Raw genomic sequence first — 16,538 nt, 5'->3', positions numbered from 1 at the left:
TGGTTTGCATAAAGCATTTATTTACAGCAGTACTTGCCACAGAGTAAGTGCTGTGTAAGTATGCGCCATCTTTATTACCATAGTAGAGCTTTCTTCATTGGTTTATTTGACAAATTTCTGGCAAACTTTTTTTCTCTTTGGAAATCACGCAGGAGGCCCTCTTCAAAGCTTTCTTTGCTGCTTTATTCCCAGATTTAACCAGATCTATTGTACGTTCCAAGCTTCCCTGTTGGCCTCATTCAGATTCTCCCACTTCTTCCAGTCGGCCAGAGAAGGGTTTTCCTATCTCCCAGAATCTTGTTTATTTGGCATTTTTGGTGCAGACTTTCCTAGCTTTCCAATAATATAGGTTAAAAAGGTTGAGATGTATGAATGTCTACCTTCACATTCTCTCATTCTAAAACAGAAAAGATGATAACATTGTCTCCCAATTCAGCCCCAGGGAGCCTCACTTTTTCTCATCTTCCCGGCTGCTGGACTTCCCTCTGGGACTAGACTGAGCTGTCACGGGCCCCAGGGCTGAGGGACTGGCGTTCTCAGTGGGTCCTGTCATGTTGCCTGGGGAAGGCAGGTCCAGGGGAGCGCCGGGAGGGTGAAGACAGTACAGGACAGATGCATTTTATTGATAAGGCAACAGCATTACACCGAGCTGTGGCAGAGACCCCATCCGGCCAAGGCCACACTGGGGCGGGGGTGTGATTCACATTGAGACACAGGCTGAGGTGTCCCTTCTCCTCCTCCTGATGGGTCAGTGGGGTGACAACCCAGGGAAGTAAGGCAGGGATCTGGGATCTGGACATGCTCTGTCTAAAACCCAGGGCTTCCCCCAGGGATGAGGTCAGCCACAAAGGGGCATGGGACATGGAGTCTGAGCTCAAGCATGATGTAGTGAAAACAGCACTGGACCCTAAGTCCAAAGTCCGGGTCCAGTCCTGGGGCTGCTTTGAACTAGTTACACGCGCTTGGGTGAGTCACACCTTCTCAGCATCAGTTTTCTTTAACAAGGGGATTGAACTGGGTCAGAGATTTTCAAGCCCTTTCTGCCACTGACTTGACAACTGGACCAATGCGTTCTGCAGCTAAAGTCAAATCCCAGGGGTCTCTCCCTAATTTGTAAAATAACAACAACAGTAATCAACGTGTAGAATTTTCACAACGGACGTCATCACCCATAAATATCGCTTCATCAGTGGTGCCTACTACCCGCTATATTAGAATGTGGTCCTAAATGGAGTCTGAAGACAAGCCCCACCTAACAGACATCACACTGAGTCTAAGGACGGTTCTGCGATAGGGACGGTGGCTGTCAGATGAAGAAACACTGGCCAGCAGACGCTGGTGGCTGTCGTGGAGGTAAGCTGGTTTGCTGTCGGGGTCTTCAGGGAACAGCGGACGCAGGCTGGTCCCGCTGACACCACCTCCTCCTGGCTGAGACAGCAAGCGCGGCCGCACTCCCCAAACTTGAGTATGATCTGAAGGACCCTCTGTCGCTCCTGGAGGAGCCCTCTCTGCTCTGCTCCGGCGTGCCTGTCACCCACGCCCCAGAGAAGCCCAACCGGGTACACGGGCTGTGAGTGCCCACCTGCTGAGCTGCTCTGCATAGGGGGAGTTTGAGGTTCGGTGCCCCTACCCTGCCCTGCCTCACAGGTCCCTTTTGACGTCAGGGTGGGGGGTGGGAATAAGGAACTACCCCGCCCGACTCCCCCCCCCACCCCCCACCCCTGCCGAAGTGCTCTCACTGACCAGCCACCAGGCCAACCCACTGTCCCCCAACCCTGGGTGCTGAAGCACTGCCTTCGGGGGACAGCAGTGTTAGAAGCAGAACTAGGTGGGCAGGGAGGGCTTGGGCTTTTGGGGGTCTGGAAATTCCTCTCCCCCATCCCACCCTGCCAGGTGGGAAAGATGAGGCCCCGCTGGTAAGCAGAGCAGCACCTGCTTCTCCAGGCTGTTGGGGCTCAGACAGTGGGATGGCCTCTGGGTCACCACCCTTGGCCATCCCAGGATCAGGCCCCTTCAGCGCCCTCGGCCGCCGCGCAAGGGCCCTGGAGCCTGCGGCCGGTTCTCTCTCTGGGGTGGGAGGTAAGGCACTGGCAGGGTGAGGATGAGGATGGTGCCCACGATTCTCTGAAGCCTGGGGGCCATTCAGTCCTGCCGTGTGGATTGTTGGAGGGAGAGCCCCCGCCTCGGCCAACCCCTTGGCTCCAGGCTGAGGAGCTGTGGGCTTGGCGGCAGGACAGGTGTGGCCTCCATCGACTACTCTTACGTTCAGGCTGGGTTTGCCTGTCCCCTCGCTGCCTGGGCCCTGCTCTCTTCCCTCCTTGGCCTCTCAGCACACGGGTTCTGGGCCAGTGGCCCCCGCCATGGGGAGAAAGCCCATCTTACCACAGCTACTTCTGGAGGAGAATGTTACCATGGCGATGGGAGGAAGGTGGGCACCGTGGGGTTAGGCAAATGCCCTTTGGCCAGCAGAGGTGGATGAGGGGAGGCTGTGACCTTAGTCACCTTGGTTTTGGTCTTCCTTGGCAGTGAGTGTCCTAGGCAGGCCAGCGTAGGAAGGCAGAGGGAGAAGGCCCCATTGTGGCACACTGCCCAGGACAGAGCGGCAGCAGGATGAGGTGTAGGTCATGGGTCAGTGTTTATCGTGGGTGGGGCGAAGGAAGGGTGATCCCACCAGGCTCTGGGCGTGTGGGCCTGGAGCTGGGTAGAGGTGAGGGTATCTCTGTCCCTGAGGAATGGCCGCGTCTCTCCCGCCTGCCTGTTCCCTCGGCACCAGCCAGCCGCCACTTCTGTAGTGTGGGAGGGGGTATCCCCTGGCACGGGCCCACCTTCAGCCTCTGCCCCCTGCCCCCATTCGAGATTCTTTGTCCAATAAAGAGCAATTCCTCATGACTGAGGTCTCGAGGCACTGGGGGCAGCCCGTGGCCTGCAGGTAAGCGGGACCTGGTGTTAGGTTGGGCAGCAGGGAGGACGGGCTGGGCGGAGAGGGGAAGTGGGAGAGGAGGGGCCGAACTCCAGAAGGAGTGGGGAGAGCTGGGCAGCCTCTGGCCCCAGAGAGGCAGCCCCGCCCAGGCGCCAGGGCAGGCCGCCCTACTCAGGAGATCTCGCTGCCAAACACCTCGAGCACGAGGGGCGTGAGCTTCCTGCTGCACTCGGGCTGGAAGGAGAGGCAGCGATACTGCTTGGAGTGTTCCTCGCTCAGGCTGCGCAGGTCCGCTAGCTTCTGGATCATCTTGGCGTGGAGCAGGTGGCTGCCTGGGGGTGGGTGGCAGCAGCGGATGTAGGTCTGCAGCGTGTTGGACAGGCGCTCCTGGATGGCCTCGACCAGCGCAGCGTCCTGTACCCCGGGACGGTCTGCGGGCAGAGGGGCGGGCGAGGAGCTCTGAGCCACAGCTGCCTCACCGTTCGGCCTCCCCCCGCCCACACAGACGGACCCCCAGCCTCAGCATCCTCCCAGGTTACTCCTGGACGGCTGCTGACCCGTGACACCACAGTCCTCCCCAGCCCCTCGGCCACTTCCCGTTGCATTTAGGATCAAGTCTCAGGTCCGTGTGCGGGCCACCTGGGCCTGTCCCCACCTATTCTCTCTCCTTCTGTCTCTGTGCTCCATCTGTCATCAGGACCCCGATGAGCCATGCTCTCTGCACTCCAGGCTTCACATTTGTCTTCCTTCTGCCCAGAACTCAGCTCCCTCACCTTTGCCTGACTCTGCTGACCCTTCAGGTAACAGCTTAAAGGACCTTCCTCAAGAAGGCGATCCCTGATGACCCCGTACCTCCATGCCCCAGACGACATCAGGTTCCCACTTTCTGCTATACCCTCTGTAGCATCATGTATCGCGTACTTCTTTATTTTTAAAATAAAGTATTTGTTTCATGTCTCTTTCTACACTTCCTGGGAGAGAAGTCTGTGTCCTGGTTGCCGCTGAGTCCCTATGGCCAGCATAGTGCCTGGTTCCTGCCCGAAGCCCAGTAAATCATTGCTGAGTGAATGAATGAATGAGTGAGTGGATGCTCACTGGCCAGGAGGAGGGGCGCCCATGTCCTTTCCTTGGGCCCCCAGCCCAGGAAGACATCCCTGGAGAAAGGCCACTGGCTTGTTCTCTGAACACAGTCCCCGTGGAGGCCTCATCAGGAATCCAGCATCCCCAGAACCACAGGACCTCCCTCCTCGGCTTCTCTCCCTCTTCCCACCCCAAACAGGCAGAAGAGCTCAAGGATCACAGCACCCTGCCTCCAAAATCAGTCAGCTAAACTGTCTGTCAGGCCAGCAGAACCTCCTATCAGGCCCCAGGCTTTTGTGCCCCATCCCCAGCGGACCTCAAGTGTCAGCAGAGGTCAGTCCAGTTCACACAAGAGCAGAGCTTGAGTACTGCCTGTGGCCTGAGACGCCCCATCTGTTTGGTTCCTCCGAATCCCACCCATGAATCACCAATGGTCTTGCTAGGGCGAGGCCAAGGGCAGTGAGGGAACCGTCAACATACACACAGCACACGGGCTGGGCAGACCCAGCAAAGAGGGTGGTTCCTTGTTGGTCTCTCCCTGTGCTCACTTCTCCCTCCAATCTTCCCTGCTGGCCCCCAGCGGGACTTCCTCCTTCCTGCTCCCCACACTGCTAGGTACCTGGGGAGACAATGCAGATGGCCATGAGCAGCACGTGTTCCTCCTCATGCAAGTTCAGCTTCTTCAGCCCCACCTGGAACTTGATGAGGGGCTCGATCAGCTCCAGGCTGTGTCCAGCTATGAGAGAGAACGGCCAGCTGCTGTGGGCACCCACCCCACCCCACCTCCGGCCCGACCCTCACCCTTCTCTCCCTGGTGCTGCCGCACTCCCTCTGATGTGCCTGGTGGGGCCCATGACCCCGGGAGGGGTGGAGCCGGGGCAGGAGGAGGCAGAGCCCAGCCGCACCTTTGGTTACATCACTGACTTGGTACTTGTAGTCCGGGCTGCCACAGGTCCAGGACATGTCGTCCATGGTGAAAGACTGGTTGGAACGCAGCATGATGACCTCAATGGCACTCGACTTCAGCAGCACGATCTGGTCCTCGGGGGTGAGGTCTCTGCCAGGGAGGGGGCGGCGGGGGGGGGAGGTCAGGTTACTGGTTCATGCAAATCAGTGTGGTGCTTTGACAGGTGTACACCTGCCAGGTGACCAGCACGTACCCTGGGTCCTCCATCGAGGAGCTTGCAGCCTGGTTGGAAAGAACGAGCCTGTTTCTTGAGGGAGAATGACTTGAGAACAACTCAAAGCTGTGACCAAATGCCAACTGATGTAGCTCAGCTACTAAGACACGGAAAACCCAGTGACTTTCTAGGGTCTCCAAGGTCGGAGCAGCCATGGCTCTTCTAGGGTTAGGAAGATAGAGCCTGAAGAAGCTCCCAGGGCTATGGCATGAATATGGTCATCTGCAAAAGCATGGCCAGAGCCATCCCCAGTGGTTCCCATGCTTTCTGTCCCTCTCCCTCTTCCTGCCCTTCGGTCCTTCCGGTAGTGAAGTCAACTCTGTCTCCAGGACATCTCTGGACTCCCACTCCCACTGGGCTGCTCTGATTCAGAGCTCCAGCATCTTTTTCAGTTGCCTCTTACTGGACTCCTGGAGTCAAGTCTCTCGTTCACCTTTCTTACTATTGCTACAGGGACGTGTCACTCCTGTGCTCAGAAATCCCCACTGACTATCTAATGCCCCAGGATCAAGCCCATACGCCGTAACTTGGCTCCAACCTGTCTTTCCAGCCCCCGTTCCCATCACAGACTCCACCAACCCCCCATTCTAACAACATCGGACGACTCCACATTCAGGCCTTTGAACGTGGGACAGCTCCAGCTTAGAGCGCCCATCTTCTGCTCCACCCCACCTTTCTGGTCCTGAATCCAGTGAGGTCTCCACTGGATCCCTCCACCCTTCGATTCTCTTCATAGAATCAGAGCCATTCCTTTCCGACCTGCCGCACGTTGCCTGTAATCCTATTTTACCCTTTCCCCTTCTTTGCCTCTGTCCTTTAGATACTTGTCTCTCTCTGTCCTTTAGATACTTGTCTCTCTCTGTCCTTTAGATACTTGTCTCTCTCTGTCCTTTAGATACTTGTCTCTCTCTGTCCTTTAGATACTTGTCTCTCTCTGTCCTTTAGATACTTGTCTCTCTCTGTCCTTTAGATGCTTGTCTCTGGCTCTTCATCGTAAGCTACCTGAGGGCCAGCACCACCTCTTTTTTTTTTTTTTTTTTTTTTTTTTGCGGTATGCGGGCCTCTCACTGTTGTGGCCTCTCCCGTTGCGGAGCACAGGCTCCGGACGCGCAGGCTCAGCGGCCATGGCTCACGGGCCCAGCCGCTCCGCGGCACGTGGGATCTTCCCGGATCGGGGCACGAACCCGTGTCCCCTGCGTCGGCAGGCGGACTCTCAACCACTGCGCCACCAGGGAAGCCCCAGCACCACCTCTTAATGACTTTAGTGTTGCCCTCACACCGTTCACTGAGCCCTGAGCATGAGGAGGGGGTCGACAGCTATGTGTTGATGAGTCAAGAGGCTCATGAATAGTTCCACTGTTCTGAGTCACGGAGCTGGGCTTGTCTGAACAATGACAAGGAAAAGGCAGGACCCACAGATCAAATTGCTTCCTCTTTTTCCTCCCTTTCTCTTTCTGTGGATTTCCTCCTGGATATCCTGTCGATGGGCTGTCGTCCCCTGTGGCTGCACTTTGGAAAGTAAAAAGGTGGGAAACGGATCTTAATTGATGAGAGTCCTGTATCAACAGGTGATGTATGAGGAGGCGTAAAAGGGCTTGCATGATTAGATGACCGCCAAAGGGCCTGCACTGAAGGAAAATCACAAAGTGCTAGGGTTGGAAGGCCCCACTTAGAGGCTATGTGGTCCAATTCCTTCCTCAGCATTTCTGACAGACGGCTCTCACACAGCCTCTGCAGGACTCCCCCAGTGCCAGGGAGCTTCTGGCCTCTGGATACATTCATGAGGTGCTTGGTTTTTGGGTTAACAGCCTCTTCTATTGGGCTCTAAGCCACGTGATCACACACTCATCCATTGCTTGTAGTTCTGTCCTCTCAAGGAACACAGAACCAGACTTCTCCATTAGCCGTGGGACATCCCTTTAACCATTTAAGGAAAGCCACCGTGTCCCTCCTTGCCTTTTCTCTGGAATACATAGCTCTGATGCCATGGCATCTAGATGTCTCATCATCCTTGTCACCTTTTTCTGGGTGCTCAATCCACATTGAAAGAATAAAAACTAACACCACCCTCATTTGGGTTTTAATTCATTATACGAGTAAAACATGTTCATTATCAAATCTTTGGAAAATACAGTCTCCCACCCACCTATTTTTGGGCACTTTCGTTGCTTCTAAGTTTTGCTGTTATAAGGAATTCCATGAGGAACATCTTTGTATATAACCTTTTGTTCAATGGCCCACTCAAAATGGATGGCCAGAAGTGAACAAACATCTCATGGGTGCCTGGCTAGAGAGATTTCAGTGGGATCACTGCCTGCTGTGATCCAGACATACTACTTCTATGAAAGCAAACCTAGAATGACCTCAAATTACCACCCACAGCCTGGAAATACAGGGACTTTCTAAGTGCAGCTCACAGCCAGAACTGGAAATGGTAGTGGGTGGTGGTAGCGGTGGAGATAAAGGGAACTCAGTAAGAGACCTCGTTCCTGCTGTGATGGGCTCCGGCTCTGGGCCTCCTCCCTGGACCTGAGTAATATTTACACCCTGATCAGTTTCCACACCTGTGGCCACTTCTGGGCCCCTGTGAGGTGCTCTGGGGATGTCTTGTCTTCCCCACACCCCTAGGCAGGGTCCAGCCTCTCCCCATCTGCCTTCCCTCGGTACCTCTTGGCGCCCTTATCTCTTCACCGCGGCTATTCATATGTCTATCTCTTCCATCAGACGCTGTACCTCTGGAGGCCAGGGACTGTGTCCTAGTCACCTTTTATCCCTCACAGTTTATGTAATAAGCAAGCTGATTGTTGGACAGATGAATAAGTGAATATAGAGGAAAGAGCACAGGAGGAGGGAAGCACTATGACCCCAGGCCTGTGACCCAAGAAGGAGCCCCTGGGGATGGAAATGGCAGTGAGGTCGAAGGCGTTTAGCCTTCTGGGGTTGTTGGGACCTGGTCCCTCATGCGCCCCTCTGGGCAGTGAAACCTGTGGTCCTTGGTTCTCGGATCCAAGACGGCGCCTGGCCATGGAGTCTCTGCTCCTGACACCACTTCCTCCATGCATTTCTTTTGCAGGGCTGAAGGAGGGGGATTTGTGGGGTGCAGACCGAGAGGCTGAGGGAGAAGAGGTGGGAGCCAGGGGCAGGGCCAAGGCCACACCACAGGGCAGTCCACACCCAGCACAGCCCATACAGTCCCGCCCACACTGGAATCTTGTCCTGTACTCTCCCCTCCACTCACCCACACAGACGTCTCATCCTGCCCTCCCCACACCCTCCACCTCCGCCTCCAGGCAGCAAGATCAAAGCCACCAGGGACGCAGCCACTGTTCTTTCACTTCTTGGAAAAACAGAACCTCTAAGTGCAGGAACCGGCAGAACCAGCGAACTGTTGGGCTGCCCCCGCCTGGGTCCTAAGGAAGCCTGGGCTCTGGCCCCCGTCCTGGTGCAGCATCAGCTCCACCCATTTCCAGGGGGCATCCACGTAAAAGTCCCCACAGAGCTCTTGCTGAAGCCTGCTCCATTTTTGTTGGAAAACATTCCACTTTGGGTCTTCTCAAGACATGCTGAAGCCAGAAAAGTTAACCCAAGCGTGTTTAGGATTGATTTCATTGATTTTGCCTCCATAGCTGGGTGGCTCCAATACCTGCTCATATATACCTCACTTCGGCCAGGACTGCAGGGCTAGACCAGGGAACTCTGAAGGATGAGCCTTGAAAGGGAAGGGAGGGGGTAGACTTCAGCTCATCCTTGGGGAGAGGAATTGAGGGGCAGGTGGTGCTATTTTGTGCGAGGGTATATGTGGCGAAGGAAGGGAAGGGATGGGGGCCAAGAGAAAAACTGGGGCTCAGGTCACTTAGTGGAGGGGGCTGCGTTGGGGTAATCCGGTTAAATGGGTCACTTTCTTTTTAGGACAGTTTTCCCACGTGGGCAATCCTAGCCACCAAACCTTAGCATCTGGACAGGGCTTCAGGTGCCCTCTGGTCCAGCTCCCCACTGGGCAAGGTTTGGGGACTGTGTAGATGAGAGCTGCTCCTCCTGGAATTAGGATGAAAGCCGCCTGCTACAGTGTATCCATCAACACCTTGAAGTGTTTTTTCTCTAGCTGTTTGCACAAAACAAGACTTTGGGAACACGTGCAGTTTGCAAACAGTAACGAGAAGAGTGGGGGAGGGAGCTGGAACTTGTACTAAGCGGAATGTTGCCATCAGTTCCAAGGAAAGACTCTGGAGGGTAAATCCCAGGCCCAGTGCGATGCTGACCTCACAGGTGACACCCGTTCTGCCTGCAGAGTGGCCTTTACTCTTTTTGATGCAACCAAAACGTGCGATACAGTAAGAGTGTCTCCACACCATTTGATGGTTTCTCTCCTTTATAATTTTCACATTAATTCCAGGAAAGAACATTGGTGAATCCCTGGTATTGGAATTGGTGTGAGGCATAAAATAACACAGAGCAGGTTGTCTCAGGACAGAAACAAACTGGGATGCGCTGGGTTTAGCTGTGTGAATTACCATCATTTAGCTGGCAATGCAGCAACTTAGACAGTAGCTGATGGCTTCCCTACGTGCCAGAGATTCACCAAACCATAAATGGCACCTCGTGTTAGCTTCCATCCAGAGCTGGCCAACGTCCAGTCATTTTCCATCTCCCAGTATTCTAGCGCTGAATCCAAGCATCAGTATTGAGGAAGCATTCTACCCCTTCTGCTAGAGCTGCCACTATTGCTACTACTTGAAATGATGAGAGTATTGCTCGATAGTAATTAATTTCTTTCTTTTTTTTTTTTTTTGGTCACGCCACGTGGCACGCGGGATCTTAGCTCCCCCACCAGGGATTCTGCCTGCAGTGGAAGGTGGATCCTTAACCGCTGGACCGCCAGGGAAGTTTATTCATTTATTTCTTGACCACAATGTATATCTATTTGGTAACAATGAACTTTTAGAAAGAATGAAGCTATTGATATACACAAATATAGATATAACTGCCTCCCAACATATCTAATAAGAGCGTCAACTTTTATGTACTTTTAAGAATAGTTAACACTGTATGACCATTTAAATATAAGTATCATAGATAGCATTATTACCAAAACAATAGAACATTTGAATGAATGAATGAAATTTGTATGAATGAACCCATAAGGGAGAGTCTTTACTCCAGTAGAACTCCTTATACTTACCTACTTTGGCAAAAAAGATCTCAGAATGATTAGGAAACAGCCTTGAGTGAAGGGTAAATTGGGTGAAAAATGCCCAGGTTATATGTACAAGTGCGTCTCCCTCTAGGATTCCTAAATTACATCACAAGCCCAACCCTTTTTCCTCTCTATCACTTCATCCTGGTTTCAGAATTGGGTGTGCAGGATTACTGTAGGTTTAATTGAAAAGGATAATATGAGGAATAGATCCAAGGCAGCTGGAGTGGACACAGCAGTGAAGTAAGAGTTCTTAACCCGGCTCTGACACATGGGATTCAATACTAGAAATCCTGATGTTGGCCATTGGACCTCACTGGGTTCCTGTTCCATCACATAGAAAGTGTAAGGGATGCATGGCTCTCCAGTGCTGGCCTGCCGAGTAATGCTGGATGGGCTGCACTTCTTAAATACAGATTCCTGGGCCTTGCCCAGAAATTCTGACTTAGGAGGTCTGGGGTGGGGCCTGAGGCTGTATTTTGGGAAGCAGTAGATTGGTAGTTTCCGAGCCTTCTTCAGGCTCAGTCTAGGATTCTGACTCTGTTCCCTGGATGTCCCAGAAGCTCCTTACCTGAACCCTGGGATCATCTTGGCAAAGCCAATGACCTTCTGGATACTGTAACTGACCAGGTCAGCCAGGTGCGGCAGCATGGAGAGCTGGGACAGGTCCAGGGTCACAGAAGAGTCATCAGAGTCTTCTTCACTCAGATCCAGGTTGGAGAAGCCGGTTGGCTCCATCGTATCTGGGGAAGGATGAGGGAAGAGAAGGAACTACTTGAGCCAGGCTTCTGCAAGGCACCACGAGGCCCTCCTACACCCTGGCAGCAGGGCCAACTGGGAATCCCACAGTCACCATCTCTCTCCAAGGTCACTTCAGCCCAGGCTTCCCCCTAGGGTTCCCTGTGTCTTCCTTCAGCAGAGTGGGGCAGGAGAATCAAATATCAGAGACACTCTGAGATAAGAGACCTTCCAGAGTGGGGCAGGAAAATCAAATATCAGAGACACTCTGAGATAAGAGACCTTCTTTAAGATGTGATTTTACATGTTGTTCCTAGTGATCTCAAATCAAAGATGCATTTGGGGGCTTCCCTGGTGGTGCAGTGGTTGAGAGTCCGCCTGCCGATGCAGGGGACACGGGTTCGTGCCCCGGTCCGGGAAGATCCCACATGCTGCGGAGCGGCTGGGCCCGTGAGCCATGGCCGCTGAGCCTGCGCGTCCGGAGCCTGTGCTCCGCAACGGGAGAGGCCACAGCAGTGAGAGGCCCGCGTACCGCAAAAAAAAAAAAAAAAAAAAAAAAAAAAAAAAAAAAAGGTGCATTTGGAACCAATAAACTTGTGGAAAACAATGTTCAACCTCACTAGTGATCAAAGAATGGCCAAGAAGAACATCTACCTTTCACCTCTAAACTAGAAGCAAGTACGTTTATACGTTGACACCAGTGTTCGTAAAGAGGCAGGGAATTAGGCAATCCTTGTGCAGCTCTGGAGTATAAAGGAGCCATACATATGTGCAACTAGTCTAGAAAGCTATTTGACCGTGATGGCCAAAAGCCTACAATTATGTACACTCTATGACCAGTAATCCTACTTCCGTGAATTCAACATAAGGAAAAATTCAGAATAAGTGCAAATATTGAGCCACAAGCATACTGTTAGCTTAATGAAGAGCTGGGAAAAAAAAATCTAGATGCCCAGTGATGGGGGTTTAGATATGTTATTGTACATTCCACCCCAGAATACTATGCAACCTTTGAAAATTATATTCTAGGCGTGTACTGAATGGTATGAAGATATGACAACATACTAGCAAAAGAGAGAAGCAAGTTACCAGACTGCGTACAGCACAATTCCATTTCTGAACATATATATGTGTTAAAAAAAATTGGGAAAAGATACATCACGGTGTTAACCGTGATTATCTTTGGGTGGTAGGATTAAAGATTATATATAATATATATAATATACATAATTTAGTTTATATTTTCTGGATGTCTACAATGAACACATATTACTTTCATATAATAATTATTTTTTAAAGTTAAAAATGTTAACTAGTTTGAATTTTTCAATAAATATATGCTATACTGAACATACCATCGGGTGGTGGTAACCACCTCAAATTAATTAACCTATGATAAGAAATCAAAACTTCTAAATAACATTAAATTATTATGAAAAGTTGAAGTACAGACCAGTGTATAGCATGCAGATTGGCCCTCTTTTTTTTTTTCCTCCCGGCTGTGCCGCAAGGCTTGTGGGATCTTTGCTTTCCGACCGGGGACTGAACCCCTGCCCTCGGCAGTGAAAGTGTCGAGTCCTGACCACTGGACCACCAGGGAAGTCCCCAGATTGACCTTCATTGATAAAAATGAATATACCATGGAGTAAAAAGAGCAGGAAAGTGGGTAGAGAAAATTACCACAGGGGAGGGGTTACTGCAAGGTTAACTACAAGGTGAGGGGCTCAGAGGATCAGTTATCTGTGCAGTGGTCCATGCAGGTGAGTAGACACACGGCCAACTCCACTGTTATCTCTGTCTAGTTGACACAGGGAGCCCTCCCACCTACTCTGGATCTGGGCACAGATCCATCAATGAGTCTGGAAGTATCATACCTGAGGATTCTAGTTCCCTAGAGGGGAGGGGGCTTTTCCATCCCTGCCTTTCTACAGGCCCCAGCCAGAGGGCAGCTGGGTTGGGTGAGAGGTAGAAGGATGAAGGGAAGGGCAGGGGGAGGATGAGGCAGGAAGATGAAGAGAAAGGTAGGAAAGGACTATAAGAGGAAGGCAAGGACGAGCTAGAAGGGACAGGTCCTCCAGGGCCTTAGGGGCCCCCCAGGGCTTGAGGGGAAGGCGGGCTGTAGTGGGACCCACATCTTTTCCTTCCATGCTGAATTCCGCCTTCCAAAGACTCAGGCTCTGGTGACTGTAGTTAACAACACTGTTTGCTATATTTGAAAGTTGCTAAGAGAGTACGTCTTAAAAGTTATCACAGGGGGGAAAACATCTTTGTCACTATGTGAGGTTAACTAAACTTACTGTGGCAATCATTTTGCAATATATACATATATCACATCATTATGTTATACACCTTAAACTAATACGATGGTATATGTCAATTATATCTCAATAAAACTGGAGAAAACAAAACCCCAAATGAAACAAACAAAAAAACCCCAAGGGCCCACGCTCAAAGTACCGTTTAAAGGAATCCGGTCACTCCCAGGGAGGGAGCCAGGGGCTGAAGCCTGGCTTAGAGGAAAGAACAGAGGCTCTGCAGGTAGACCCTGCCCACCAGACCCCTGTTTGGCCCCTTCCTCAGAGTCCTCCACGTGGGCCCTCAGGAAAGCCCCGCCTCTTCTCTAAAAACGGTTTTTCTCTGAGGACGTTGCCTGGCACACAGTATGTAAGTGCTGTCCTTCCAGCTGCAGCCAAGGACAGGTGGGCTGGGGAAGCTCTGGGCTCTCTGGGAGGGGGCGCGCAGTCCCACTTACCTGGAGAGGAGGTGTAGCGATCTGAGCAGGCGGAGGATGAGTTTCCAGAGCAGCTGGGCGTGTGTATGAACCAAGGCCCTGAGGGATGGTTCCCTTCATTCTCACCCTCTCGAACCGGAGGCTGGAGGGAAAGGTGGAGCGTCAGAGGCCCACACTTGGAGGTCACCTTCTTACCCCAGCCCTGATCTCTGACAGGAGGGGGAGTCCTCTCCAGTGTCAGAAGGCCAGAGCAGCCTCCGTCCCTTCCCAGGTTCTGTGCCCAGATGCCCCTTTGCCCTCCGTCCCCCTCCAAGCCCGGGCTCTGCTGGTGGCTTGTGCTGTACCCGGAACTGGCTGAAGTCGGCGTAGGTGGGGTCATAGGTCTTGTGGTGGGCGTCCAGCAGGATGGCGATGATGCGTTGCTGCTCGTCGGACAGCTTCGGCCGCAGGCTGTCCTTCAAGGCCTCCTCCTCCTTCCTCTTGAGGACCATCTCCCGCTTCCGCTGCACCTCTTCATCAGTCAGGATGACTGTGGGGCAGGAAGGGGGGAGTCAGGAGGGCTCCCCTGCAGCACCTCCAAGGAACCTTCCTCCAGGTAAAGGCACGAGATGGAAGGGGCTGTGCCTCACACTTGGAGCTCACCGGGCCGTCGGGCCACGGGGACACCAAGCCCACAATACGAACGGAAGATTGCGTGTTCTATGTTGAAAAGGCAGGCGCGTGAGAGAGGAGGAGATAGAGGATTGGGGAGATGGGATGCCTGGGATCTCAATAACAAGGTGTCTGACTCTGCACAGATTGAGCTCTCCAGGCTTCTGTTTGCTTGTTTCTAAAATGAGAAGTGTGGACCATATGATCTCTTCTAAGTCCCTGTTTTGTTCCTTCCTCCATAAGGCATGCGTATGTGGGGATCCTACCTCAAAGGACCGACTGCTTTGAGACCTGAATGCAGGCCTACCACAGAGCAGACGCTCACTAAACATTTGTTCTTGTAGCTTCTACCCCCACCCTGTATTTCCTGATCCTGAGGGAGACACTGGGGGGAGGGAGGGTGCACAGTCACGGTGATAGAGGCTAGGAGGTGCTGAGAAGACCTCACACGGCCTTCCCCACATCCAAGTTTCCATGTTTGTGATCTACTATGACCAACGTAGAAAGACTTTGTCTCTTTGGTTGGGCCCAAACAACCCCTGCCTCAGCCAATCCAATCTTGGAATGACTGCCCAAGGAAGTTTTCGAGTCCTCTGGAAGTCCCCAAGCATAGCAGCTCACAGCTCTAATCTGGGAAGCTCTCTCCAGCAACTGGCCAGTGTATACCGCCTCGGGGATCCCCTGTCCCCTGCAGGCCGTGCAGGGGCTCCGGGCCTCCCGGTGCTGGGGCAGCTGCCGGGAGGGCGGGGCTGGGAGCAGGGGTGCTTAGCACAGCAGCCGGGCACACAGACCTCCCGGCTGGGGCTTGCAGAGCGCTGACGGCAGGAGTGGGCACTGGGGCCCTCAGTCTGCAGCTGCTTGTTCTCTGCTGGTCTTACCAGGGCATCTGCCCACAGAACTGAGAGTTTCACAAGAGCAAGAAAAGGAACCAGAACCCCAGGGTGGGTGGGTGCCCAGCTTCGAGAAAGACCTATTGGCCTAGGCCCCTTGGGTGGGGGAAGGATGAGAGAAGTTGGCGGGGGCGGAGAGGGAGAGCCTGTCCGGAGTGGGAGTGGGCACAGCAGGAAAGGGAAGCCTGCTGCGAAAGATGGCCTGTTTCTTCCAGAGCTGAAACAAACTATACCAAGAGGAAGACTGGGGTGGACACCACGCCCAGGTTACTGACTCACCTGCCCGAAGAGCTGCCAGCCCTCCTCCCACAGAGGGTGTCTGCTCAGACCCCAAGAGATCGAGCAGGGTGGGCGAGGGAGCATCCCATTTAAGGCAGGGTGCGAGGCCGTAGCCTGGGGAAGCCGAGATTAGGTGTCGGGTCTTTCCTGCTCACCTGCGGGGCAGGCGGAGGAGGTGATGAGGCTGGAGCCGGGGTGGGGGGTGGGGGGCTGGCTCTGTGTGCCCACAGGCATGCTTCTCAGCCCCAACAGGGCTCTGATAAACCCCTGTGATTCTATGATGTCACTCTCCTGCTCAGAAACTTTTTCTGGATCCTTCCTGCTTACCATGCCCCAACTAAAGTCAAGATTCTCCGTGATTCCCCTCCTTCCTAACTTTCCAACCTCACTTCCCGGTGCCACTGGACACAGCTTCTGCTCTAGTCACGTTGGGACTGCTGACCTGTGAACATGACCTGCCACTGCATTTCTCCTTGTGCTGGATGCCTGTCCAGCTGGGTCTTCTCTCCCCAGTAGCCATGCAAGCTCTATTGGTTCTCCAGCACCCAGTTCACAGCCCTCTCGTGTGACGAGAGGCTTTCTTATTACCTTGATGTGCAGTGAGCCGTTTTTCCCACACACACTGGCACCCGATCGTTTTTCACTCTGTTACATTTACGGTTAGTACAGGTCCCAGTAAATACCTTTATAGAGAGAGCCTAAGAAGTTCAAGGTCTCCTTCACTGGAACTGCAGGCTACCTAAGGGTGGGGGCCACATCCTACAGTGCCTGTGTCTTCCGCACCAAGGCTAGCCCAGCGAGGCTTCCTCAACAGTCTGACGCACTGGACACCCAGCACACCAGCACTGGCTGTACCTACTATGTGCTGGTCGTC

At 53.0% G+C, this 16,538-nt stretch overlaps 1 protein-coding gene across 3 annotated transcripts in view; it reads right to left on the bottom strand.

Moving 5' to 3' along the window:
* Positions 1 to 16,538, bottom strand: part of VDR (vitamin D receptor) — a 56,519-nt gene continuing 39,981 nt past the window's right edge. For all 3 annotated transcript variants that reach the window (XM_032644811.1, XM_032644812.1, XM_032644810.1), the window contains 6 exons: positions 14,189 to 14,373; positions 13,866 to 13,986; positions 10,947 to 11,118; positions 4,906 to 5,057; positions 4,620 to 4,736; positions 1 to 3,351 (listed from right to left, as the gene is read on the bottom strand). In XM_032644811.1, the coding sequence (XP_032500702.1) occupies positions 3,092 to 3,351; positions 4,620 to 4,736; positions 4,906 to 5,057; positions 10,947 to 11,118; positions 13,866 to 13,986; positions 14,189 to 14,373 (1,007 nt within the window). In that variant the 3' untranslated portion in view covers positions 1 to 3,091. The remainder of the gene's footprint in view (positions 3,352 to 4,619; positions 4,737 to 4,905; positions 5,058 to 10,946; positions 11,119 to 13,865; positions 13,987 to 14,188; positions 14,374 to 16,538) is intronic.

Source organism: Phocoena sinus, chromosome 10, assembly GCF_008692025.1.
Source record: "Phocoena sinus isolate mPhoSin1 chromosome 10, mPhoSin1.pri, whole genome shotgun sequence".
Lineage (NCBI taxonomy): Eukaryota > Metazoa > Chordata > Mammalia > Artiodactyla > Phocoenidae > Phocoena > Phocoena sinus.
This window is presented reverse-complemented; position numbering and strand designations above follow the sequence as displayed.